This window comes from Neophocaena asiaeorientalis, unplaced genomic scaffold, assembly GCF_003031525.2.
Source record: "Neophocaena asiaeorientalis asiaeorientalis breed wild unplaced genomic scaffold, Neophocaena_asiaeorientalis_V1.1 scaffold517, whole genome shotgun sequence".
Classification (NCBI taxonomy): Eukaryota; Metazoa; Chordata; class Mammalia; order Artiodactyla; family Phocoenidae; genus Neophocaena; species Neophocaena asiaeorientalis.
Window position 1 is genome coordinate 2,273,789 of NW_020172724.1, and position 11,284 is coordinate 2,285,072.

The following is an 11,284-nucleotide window of genomic DNA, read 5'->3' on the forward strand; positions in this document are numbered from 1 at the left end:
TGACCTGAGTTGCATGAGGTGAGTGTGTGATCACCCCTGATACCCTATCCCCCACTGGCCGGCAGACCATTTTCCCACATCCCCCACCTCTCTGCCACTTTAAGGGGTTCTGTAGCTGGGGGCAAATGAACTTTCCAGAAAGGACCAAGCTCAGCCAGAGCAGGAAGTTGACATGGCCGCGTCTCGGGTGGAGGCTTTGGGGCCCGCTGCCCCATGCCCAGCCACTTGCTTTCCTAGTCTCAGTCTCCCCATCTTTCAAAAGTTATAAAAATCCATCACACTTCTGTCCTATGCAGAACGTGGTGGGAATGGGGGCAGAGGGAGCCTGGACGAGGACATCTCAGTGTCTGTCCGAGCTGGAGGCCCTCATGTCCAAAGCCCGGTACCCCAGAGCCTCAGCTCTGCCCCCTTGCTCCCCCCAGCTCCGAGTTTGAAGAGGTCACCATTGACCCCACATGCAGCTGGCGGCCAGTGCCCATCAAGTCGGACCTCCACATTAAGGATGACCCTGACGGCATCCCGTCCAAGCGGTTCAAGACCATGAGTCCCAGCCAGATGATCATGCCCAATGTCATGGAGATGATCGCAGCCCTGGGCCCCGGCCCGTCCCCCTATCCACTCCCGCCCCCTCCCGGGGGCACCAACTCCAATGACTACAGCAGCCAAGGTGGGTGATGGCCGACAAGGAGGGAGGGAGAAGCCCCAGCAGGGGCCCAGGATTTCTGGGGTGACGGTGGCAGGTGCAGGGAGGGTGTGGTGTGAAGAGGCAGAGGTAATGCACGCCCCCAAAAAACAATACCACGTCGCTGAAATTGGGGATACAGCGGCCTGTGCAATGCCATCCTCCCCCACTCCATCCAGCCAGCCCTGTGGGTTGGCACCCAGCTGGGAAGGCATGAGTGAGGAGCTGCCCCGAGAGCCAGCCTCCCGCCTTTCGCACCCCCCGCTGCCCAGCCTCCCTCCTGACTGCTGGATCTCCCTGATCGGCAGCTGCCAAGCTTAGGGGCTTCAGAGCCTGCTTTGCTGGGGCCACTAAGACTACACCCCTCCTGGCGCTCCTGGCCCTCCCGTGTTGCCCTCTGACATCTACGTATTGTCCCTATCCCTGCAACTCTCCCACCCTTCCAGAGACGGGGTCCAGGGGCCTGGAGCCACCAGCCTTCGGCCACCAAGGTCACTGTCACTGCCCCCTCACTTCCTGCTGCCCAGAGCAAGCTGCGCTGCACTGCACTGCCCTCAGTTCCCAGAAAGTACCCCCCCTGCCCCCCAAACACTGGACATGGCAGCTTCCTGCAGAACCCCTGCTCTTAGGTTCCTAGGGGTCCTGGATGATTAAAGGCCCAGAGAGGTTAGCCTACCTAGCCAGAGTCCCACAGCATGCTGAGCGCCCCAGCTTTCCAGTGTGCTGATCCTCTGAGCTCTCACCGCGGCCACGTGGTGGAGGAAGCAGCGGCTTGGGAGGCCAGACAGCTGGCTCTGAGGGTGTCATCTTGAATCTGGCACAGCTTTCTTTATGGACTTGGCAGACTCCGACCTCCCCGTCTGGGCCTGGGTGGTCCCAGTGATGAAGGGCAGCCTCATGGGGGCTGTGGGTGAGCAGGTCTGGGGGGCTCACTCAGCAGATCCTGTGGAAAGTTCAGACTGGGGCCTCATTCCATGTGTCCCGCCGCAGGAGCCCGACTACCCTTTCCTCCTACGCTAGCCCTGCTTGTGGCTGTACACCGGCACACGCCCTGGGGTACTAAGGCCCGCAGGAGAAGGCTGCATCGCTGCCCCGCTGTACGGCCCTGAGGTCTCCGGCTGCAGGAGCTGACTCTAGCCTCTCAGGAGGGTGGGCCTTGGTTCCTCCTTTACACTCTTGAGTTTCCTGGGGTGGCCGTCTTCCCTCTGGGTCACATCCCTCCCCATCTCGTTCCCTCCCCAGGCAACAGCTACCAGGGCCATGGCAACTTTGACTTCCCCCACGGGAATCCCGGTGGGACGTCCATGAACGACTTCATGCACGGACCCCCCCAGCTCTCCCACCCCCCGGACATGCCCAACAACATGGCCGCCCTTGAGAAGCCCCTCAGTCACCCCATGCAGGAGACTGTGAGTACCTCTTCCTCGCCGCTGACCGTCCACCTCCCCGGTGCCCCCAGCCCCAGTGTGGGGCTGACGGGGACAGAGGGCTCCCCTGGGCCTTTCTGATGTTTGCCTAGTTCCCTACCAGGCAAAGGGGAGGACTGAGAGTTGAGTCTCGGGACCCAGGAGGGCGTGGGAGGCCTGACTGAGGCGGGGTCGTGGCCCATCAGTGTCCTTGGATTTGGCCGTCTCACCCAGGACATCAGATTCTCAGATGGGGGAAAGCTTCAAGCTCTTACCTGCACACACATTGCGTGCACACATGCAGATGCCCGCACACCCCCTACATACAGGCCCACACCCCCCACACCCCCGGCACACATACTGTACGCACACACGCACAGCCCCATCCCCTTTCTCCCCCTCTTACACACACTACTTCATCCACCATCTAGAATTTAGTCCCAGACCCAGGCACTTATTCCCCAGGGGTCTGAATCTTCAGGGTATCCCCTCCTCCTGCAAAAAGAAACATTAGGATTTCTACTTATCCCAAGAGTATCCACTTCTCGTCCTCTTTCACGTATTTACGCACACTGTATTGCTGAGAAAGCCCCTTCAGGTGAGGTGGCCTGTGCTGTCCAGAAGCCTTCCCTTCCTGTGGCGCCGACAGCAGTGGTGGGAGGCCTGGCCGCCTCCCGAGTCCTTACCTAGGCAGCGATGGATGATTGCACTTGATCTAGCAGACGTTTTCTGAGCCTGGTCTCCCGGCTGTGCCTTGTACCAGGTGTAGGCAAGACAGACACAGGCCTCAAGCTAATGGAGCAAAAGTTCTGGCAGTGCCCGGATGGAGGAAGAACACTTGGGGTTTTGAGGAAACCGAGGCCCAAGGGCTGGAGACTGAGGCCTCAGTCATTCTTTCTGTCCCTGGTCTCTCATCTTAGCAGGAGGGGCAGTCACTGAGGGCCTGGCCGTGGGTCCTGGGCCACAGCAGCCAGAGAGAAGGGTCCAGGGGTCTCGCCAATGCCTGGCAGTGGAGTTGGGCCTACACCGGAAGGTACCTCTCCAAGCTCTCCCAGTCTCCATCATGTGGCCTGGAAGGAAGGGGCCTATGGATTGTACTGTGTTACCCACAGCTGACATGGAGTTGGGAAACATCCAGCACTGGGCCAGGGACTGTCCTGTGCACCAGAGCCACCAATGCTCAGCACGAGTGACTATTAACCAGAAGGACTCTAAATGAGGGGCACTGCAGCAGCTTCCCTGCAGGAACCCCGAATGCCAGGTTGGAAATAGCTGCTTTCACCAGCCTTCTGCCATGTTTTCGCAAGTTACTTTCTGCCCCACGGGGCTTCCAATTTCGGGGGGCGTCTCTCCTGGCCCCCTTCCCCAGCCCTGCTCCCCAGTACGTCAGCCTTCCATGTCCAGGAGTCACCCAGATCACACCCCTGCTCCACATTGATCTGGCACCTTCTGTCTCCTCACAGTTCCCAGCACTGGAAGATGGCAGCAGGGGTGCTGTGTGCTTTCTGCGTCCAACAAGGCCTTTTCCTGCCTTGTCAGCCCTGCCACCAGGGTCCTCGCAGAGGGACTTAAGCCCTTGAGTTGACTTCATAGCCCCCCCCAGGAAGCTTTTCAGATATGCACTGTCCTTGTCCGTCTCTGGGCTTTTGTTAGATGAGAACTGGACCCAGAGGTACAGCTGTGCAAGGTGGTGTGGTGCGGTCACAGGTCAACAACCCACCTGCCCAACCAGAGCAGCCTGACCCGGCTGAGCACGAGGCCAGGAAGGATTCCCAGGCGCACGGACTGGTGGGAGGGCTCCAACCAGGTGCTGGCCCACCCAAGGCTCTCCCGTGCCAGGTGGGAGGTTGACAGGTGTGTCAGCAGGTCCCAGAGAGCACTTGTCCCTCCAGGTTCTGAGATAATCCAGCAAGATGTCAGGGCCGAGGGCATTAGTTGTGTCAGCAGATCTGGGGACTGTCTGGGGCTGGGCTGCTCCAGGAGCGTGGAGCCCCTCACTGCCCCCCACTTCGCAGAATGGTCGCTGTGGAGCGTCACAGGCTGGCCTCGCCGACAGCTGTGAGGGCTGACCTGCCGCTTCTGGTTCTTCTTACTTTGTGTGCACCCCACAAGTGGTTCCCCCAGGGTCAGCAGCCTTCATGTCACATGGTCATCCCTCGTTCTCAAGGCCCGGGCTGGAGGGGCACTGTGCTGCAGAGGGCCACCTGGACCGTGGGCAGGGGCCAGCCCACAGCAAGGCTTGGGGAGCAGCTTTTAGGAGAAACAGGAAGAGGAACTGGTGTCTGGAGAAGATCAGGGATGGTGTCACTGCAGTCTGCAAACCCACGAAAGAAGTGTCAGTGTTTCTGTGTAGCCCAGAAGACAGGGCTGGGAGGAGGATAGTGACCAGGGAGACATTTAGTCACCTGGCTGCCCATTTCAAGTGAGAGGCCTGGCCAGTCAGTGAGCTCCCTTCACTCGCAGAGTGTGAGGGGGGCCCGGGGACCGTTGGGGATGCCGTGGGTGGGGCCCCAGACTTAGACTTGGCCTTTCACTCCGAGACCTGAACTCTGAAGGCAGGGTGGCTTGAGGCAGCAAACAGACCTACAGGGCGAGTTTTAAGTCCCACCCACTCGTGTCCCCTGCCCACCCATAGCCCCGACGGTTCAGGACACGCGTGGCGGGGGGGGGGGCGCCTAGGTTATCTACGAGAGAAGCACGCCTGTTGCTGCCTAGGCGGGTGGCCAGCAGGAAGGTCTGGCAGGACTCAGAAGCCCCAGGTCGCCTCCTTTACTTTGGGCACAGCTCCGTCCTACCCCGGGACAGCAGGCAGAGCTTACACCGAGGCCCCGCTGCCCCCGGAGCCGGCGTGCCTCGTGTCGCCCCCAGGCCAGGGCCCTCGTGGAGGCGCAGGCCCCCATGAGCTGCACGCCTGCCCCATGCTGTCGTCCGTGTCTGCTCCCCGCCGCCCCGGCTCGGGCCTGCACCACGCCGCCAGCAGCACTCCCGCCCGCCTCCCTGCTCCCCGGAAACATGCCCATTTCGCTTCTCCATCCTGCCCTTGCTGTTGTTCATTGTGCTGGTGTCCGGGCTAGGGAGACAGAGGGGCTCCCAGGGGCCTGGGCCCCGATCTCAGGGTCTCTGCTAGTCTCAGAGCCCCTGGCCGCCTCCCTCCCTGCCCCACATGGCTTCAGCCTCCCTGACTGGCGGTTTTTGGGGGAGGATTTGTTTGCTTGTTTGTTTGTTTCTCTGCAGAAAAAAAAAAAAAAGCATTCAGCTTTGTAGAGGGGTGGCTTTGTTTTGGGGGTTTCGTTATTTTCCTGGTTTTGTTTGGTTTTCATTTCTCCAGGCATCTCGTCGCTGTACCTCGTCACCTCACCTTTCTTTTTCCTGCTCTCTCCTCCTCCACAGATGCCACATGCTGGCAGTTCTGACCAGCCCCATCCCTCCATGCAACAAGGTTTGCACGTCCCACACCCCAGCAGCCAGTCAGGGCCTCCATTACATCACAGTGGGGCTCCTCCTCCTTCCCAGCCTCCCCGGCAACCGCCACAGGCCGCTCCCGGCAACCATCCACACAGTGACCTGACCTTTAACCCCTCCTCAGCCTTAGAGGGTCAGGCCGGAGCGCAGGGAGCGTCCGACATGCCGGAGCCTTCGCTGGATGTAAGTTGGGGTCACCACGTGTCTTGGCCTGGGGCCGGGACTGCCCGAGAGCAGGGGCGGGTGTCGAGGGCCCGAGGCCCGGGGTGGAGGAGAGGTACAGCGGTGAGGAGCGGGTGGGCGGGCGGAGGGTGGGCCCCGCCAACCTGCCTCCCCTGTGGCTCCAGGACCGGGGAACCCCACAGTGGGCAAGCCTCAGCGAGGGTGCCACAATCTGCCGCTCTCTGGCCCAAGGCAGGGGAGGGGCTGGAGGGACAGGTCCCTCTGTCTGTCTCGCTGGTGTGTGTCTCCAGTTTCTAGTCTGTGTGTTGTCCATGCCCTGTGCTTTTGCTCACTCCATCGCTCACTCTGAGAGGCCCCCACGTGGGGTGACAGAAGGCTCGGCCTCGGGTCACACTGGGGGGCGGGGGCGGGGGGCGTCGTGTGACTGAGGCAGAAGCGGGCAGCTGAGATTCAGGGATCACCCCCCTTGAGAACTGAATGGTCTGGAAGGTGGGCGAGGGGGACACTGAATGATGGGTGTTGGGTAGCTGGGCAGGGCTGCCAGCGAGGGACACGGCCCTTGCCCCGCCCACCCCTCGCCCCCAGGCTCTAGATTCCCAGAGAGGAGGCCTGCCCTCTCCTTGGTCACGTCCCAGCCCCAGCAAGAGTCACCCTTGGTCCCAGCAAGAGTCTCTGGTGAATGGGATTCACTCAGCTTTGGGGCCATCTTGGATTCTTGCCCAACTCTCCTCCCCATGCCAGGCCAGGGCAGGTGCTTTTAGATTGATGAGGGTCCCCTGTGTGACCGAAAGAGTTCAAGGACCTCACAGTAGAGGGTAGGGATGGTCTGTAGCCTCTTCCCGGAGTCTACAGGGAAGAGCAGTGCTGCCAAGCTAGCCGCGGGCTCAGCAAAGAGCCGGGAGCTCTTGGGGGAGGTGTGGGGTGCTGGGAGCCGCAGAGACCCGCCAGCCTTACATGCAAAGCCACATGGCTTCTCCTGGGAGGCATGAGTGACCCCCGGAGCCTTCCCAGCTGGTGGGCCAAGGGCTCCACTCTTCCAGACTTGAAATAAGCACGGGTGTGCCCCAGACTAGCACGGTGGCCTGGATGCATCCAGGGACCACCGGCAATGTTAGTTTCCCCTGTTTGGACCAGGACCCCAGGAGGCAGGTAGAGGGCAAGCGAACAGGTCCGAGGGTGCCCTGCTTCCTCGCCCTGGGCCGGCCCGGCCTTCAGCCGACACCTCATCTGAGCTTCTTTACTTCTTTTCCAGCTCCTTCCAGAACTCACAAACCCTGATGAGCTCCTCTCGTACCTGGATCCCCCTGACCTGCCGAGCAATAGTAATGATGACCTCCTGTCTCTCTTTGAGAACAACTGAAGCCCACCCCTCTGTCGGGGCCACCCCTCCCCACGCGGCCTCCTTCCCCATCTGCCCCACACACTTTCCTGCCGGGAGCCCGTGCCCTCGGACCGCCCCTGCTGCGGCCTTCAGAGCCTAGGGGCGGGAGGGTGCACTGTGAAGGCGGTGCAGGTCTGGAGCCCACGCCCAGAGCAGGCCCCAAAGATGACCCTCGAGACAGGGCGCTGGCTCGGGGAGGGGGCACACGCTGACAGCGGCTTCCAGATGACCCTCCAGTGCCCCCCAGGTTCTTCCAGTTTCTAAACTGTAACCCGGCCTCCCTGCTTCCTGGCCCAGAGCCGCCTCCACGTGACTGTGAACCTGAGGGAGGGGCCCCCGTATCCCAGCGGCCCCGAGCCTTGGAGGAGCAGCAGAGGTTGGTGGCAGTGAGAGCGGCCTGCCCACCACCACTACCACCCACCACAGAAAAGCACAAACCTCTGGGAAAGAGAACTCTCTCAGGGGCCAAGGTTATCGCTTTGACCCCAGACCTCTAAGCCAGGATACCCTGTAAACACTCTCAGAGAGCAGAGAGAAAAAAGACAAGCGTCTGTGTTTGGGAGAGGGTGAGCCATTCCTGCTTGGGGACCGGTGGAAAAGGGAGTCAAGGCCTCCTCAGAGCCAGGATGGCTCCACAACCTCTGACTCAGGCCAGGGCCCAGCCTTAGGGGGGCCAGAGAGAGAAAGAATCCCGCGGAAGTTATTGTGCCCTTAATTGGGGAAGGGGGGAGTGCCGCCAGCCGGATTTGGAGTCCAACAGAAGTGGCCAACTTACAACTTTGCTCCAAGCCACCCCCTGTTCTTAAACGACAGCATCTTAAGGCTGCAAAGTCATCTGGGGAAAAGGAACACTGGACTTGGACAGCAAGCGACCCATTTCTCTCCATGCGTCCTGTTTCCTTCCTCTGCTCCCCCCTCGCCCACCTCTCCAAGACTGTTACGTGGGACACCCACTTCCCTCTGTCCCAGTGCCCCTATGTCTACCCAGACGGCAAGGTGAGTGGTGGAAAGGCAGGGGATGCAGGGGCTCAGCAGCAGGAACCCTGGGCATCACTCTCTCTCTCCGGCTCCTCTGTCTGGTCTGGCCTGTCCCTGTGCTCGAGGCTGCCCCCAGCTCCAGCCCAGTCTGTCGCCGCGTGTGCCAGGATGTGCCCTCGAGCGTCGCGTGGTGTTTGTGTGGCTGTCTCAGACCCCGCGCTTGGCTGCCAGCCTCTCCTTCCCTCCATGTCCCTCTGGCCTCGAAAGCTCACCCCACACTCCTGTTCCAGCAGAAGCAGCCTCTGGTTTCCCCTCCACGCTTCGCTCCATCCAGCTAACTGCTCGCTCTCGGAGTCTCCCGGGTAGCTTCTTGTGAGTCTGTTTTGTTCCAGGCTCCCTTGTGCTCGCCGAGCCACATGGCCGGTGACGCTGGGCCGTTGGGTCACTTGCGTCCCCTCTGTAAATTCATCGCGCCCCTCCCCTGCTGCTGCCCGAGGCCCTCACCTGCTCCCCCGTCCACTGTCTGTGTTCTCAGTCTCCGTCTCCCTCTCTGTTGGGGGTTGGGGGAACACCCCCAACACTCCTCTGGATGTGACCGGAACGTTGGCCCCAGCTGTTGACTTCCAGTCGCTGTACCAGACGGCCCGGCCCAAGGTTTTCTGTAGGAAAGCTGCCATCGTCCCATCCCCACCCCTTTTCCTTTGTCCCGTTGTCAGAGGTTTTTTCAAACAGCGTGGTGTTCCGTATACAAATCAATTATTTTAAGAATTGCTTTTGTAAATATCTTTGTGAATATTTTAGTATCGTCTTTGATAATATTCAACATTTTCATGACCTGGTTATAGCCTTTGCTGGTGTTTTTAAAATACCTTGACTCAACGACAAAGACCGAGTCCCTTTTTTAAGAAAAACAACAAACAAAAACAAAAAAGCAACCAGGGCCATTTGTACAGAAGAAGGGACTGAGAGCATGGGTGGCTGTACAGTGAGTTAGAAGACCAGGCCACCCGCCGTTTGGAGCCATCCCCAGTTGGCTGGTGGGGACAAGACGACGCCAGGTAGCATGTGGCCGTCTCTGCCCAGCGGCCAGAGGCCCCAGCTGTGTCGGGCCTTCTGGGAATGTTCTGCCCCAGACAGATTTACAGATGCCTTCCTTGGAAGTTCCCACTTCCTGCTCTGCAACTTTTTCTCAGAAAGGCCTGGGGTCCGTTCTGGTTGTTATCGGGGTGTCCCCCTCTGCTCACTGACCCATCCACAGCTTTCTAGCACAGAGGGTCAATCTGTTCCCCACAGCCCAGGCTCCAGGCACCTGCCTCAGCCATCTCTGAGGAAGCCATGGGCTCGGCACCTGAGGCAGGTTTCCTGGGTCCCCTCCCAAGCGAGCCTCCACCAGCAAGTTCAGCAAAGAGCTTTCCAGAACCGTGGTGCCTGCAGCCCGCGCTCTGGGCGTGTCCTCTTCCAGAGCGGTTTTGGAGCCAGGTCGGGGGGTGGGGGGAGGCATCAAGGCGTCCGGGGCTGTAGCGAGCCCCAGTTGGTGACACGTTCAGGTGATGACAGCCTCCCCAAGCAGGGGCGGTTCTGAACTCTGGGGAGATGCTTCCCTGATCCTTTCGGATGACTACTTGGAGCCATAAGTAACCTCAGCAAAAACAATGCCTCAGCCAAGCCACTTCTCCATGACAAGCATCCACCCAGCCCATAGGCATGTTTCTGTCTCCACTCCACAGAACGGACAGGGCGCTGGCGGGCAGGTGGGAAGGCCCAAGTACAAGCAATCGACCCCATCTTCTTGGTTTGAAGCTTTATCCATGTATCCTGTTCCTGTAGCCATTTTTATTTTTTAAGAAACTTCTAATGCTTTCTCCGTAACGGAAGCCCTGAACCCCCAGAGAGCTACACGTCTGCTCCCTCGGCCTGACCCATCCAGACAGGGCGACGTGGGCAGCAGCCACTCAAGGGACGTGTGTACATATGTAAATGAGAAATAGAGACATGTTAACAGATGCATTCATTTCCCTCGGAATGTGTATTGTTTTTATTTTCCGGAACAAAACAAAACAAAAAAAAAGGCTTGGAACTCCATCTTCACGTGGAAAAACTAGACCCTGTCTGTTAGCGTCTGTGAGGTCTCTCTCCGCATCTGTCTCACTCATGTAATATACTCTGACTCTGTGTAGAAAGGAGTTCTTTTTGTTCCGTTTTGTTTTTATTCTACCTACATGTACTACTTAGCTTCAGTGTACTAGCCCTGCCACCTGTGTATTTTTAGGGTGCTATGGAAATAATGAAAAGAAACGGGGATTTCAGAAGAAAATTGTAACCAAATTCATACTTTGTATAATTTTTGATATCATGATCGCAGGTGATTTCACACGTACACACACATGAACACACCCACCGTGCAGCCTGAAGTAACTCCCACTGCGACCGTCATCGTCTCTGTACATCTCTGTACAATGCAATCATTTCATACTTTAAACTGGTCCGAAAACTAATTGTGATTTCTAGTCTTGCAAAGCTGTATGTAGTTAGATGATGTGACAACCTCTAATATTTATCTAATAAATATGTATTCAGATGAAACCTGTATATTAGGTGTTCATGTGGTTCTTTTGTATTTAAATATCAAATTATTTGACTCTTGCTAGACATTTCTATACTCTGTTGTAACACTGAGGTATCTCATTTGCCCATGTTAATTTTTTTCTAAATAAATGGACGAAAACGAAGGTTCGGCCAACTAGCGATTTTGTGAATGTTAAGGGGCGGTTTGGGTGTTTTCTGATTTTGCTTTTTAGCACCACCCCTGCCCAATCACCCTGCAAAACAAAACAAAACAAAAACTGTATAGTCAGGTGCTTCGGGTGCTAAGATGGAGGAGCCCCTGACACAGGGGTCCCGGAAGTCGCCCTGGAACCTGGCTCAGGTGAATGTTCAGAGCCCAGTGTCCTCACCTACTGGTGGACCCCGTCTCCAGCAGGCCCTGGTCCTGGGGAGGGGGCCCTGAACGGTGCCAGGCCCTATATGGGGTGCTGGAGACTCAGACCCAGTGTGACTCGGGGCGGGTGTACGATGCTGGCCGGGCTCAGATGGCGAGCCCTTGTGGATTCTCTGGACTTAGGAACAGGTACCTTGTCAAGTTAATACAGACGCTTTCCTGTTGGCCACCTCTCTCTGGCCACCCCACTTCTC

The 11,284-nt window shown here is 58.3% G+C and overlaps 1 protein-coding gene across 1 annotated transcript in view; it reads left to right on the forward strand.

Moving 5' to 3' along the window:
- Window positions 1-10,821, forward strand: part of ZMIZ1 (zinc finger MIZ-type containing 1) — a 229,718-nt gene extending 218,897 nt beyond the window's left edge. Inside the window, exons 23-26 of the mRNA XM_024740273.1 lie at window positions 423-667; window positions 1,925-2,091; window positions 5,479-5,733; window positions 6,986-10,821. Of these exons, the coding sequence (XP_024596041.1) occupies window positions 423-667; window positions 1,925-2,091; window positions 5,479-5,733; window positions 6,986-7,093 (775 nt within the window). The 3' untranslated portion in view covers window positions 7,094-10,821. The remainder of the gene's footprint in view (window positions 1-422; window positions 668-1,924; window positions 2,092-5,478; window positions 5,734-6,985) is intronic.
- Window positions 10,822-11,284: the final 463 nt, after the last annotated feature.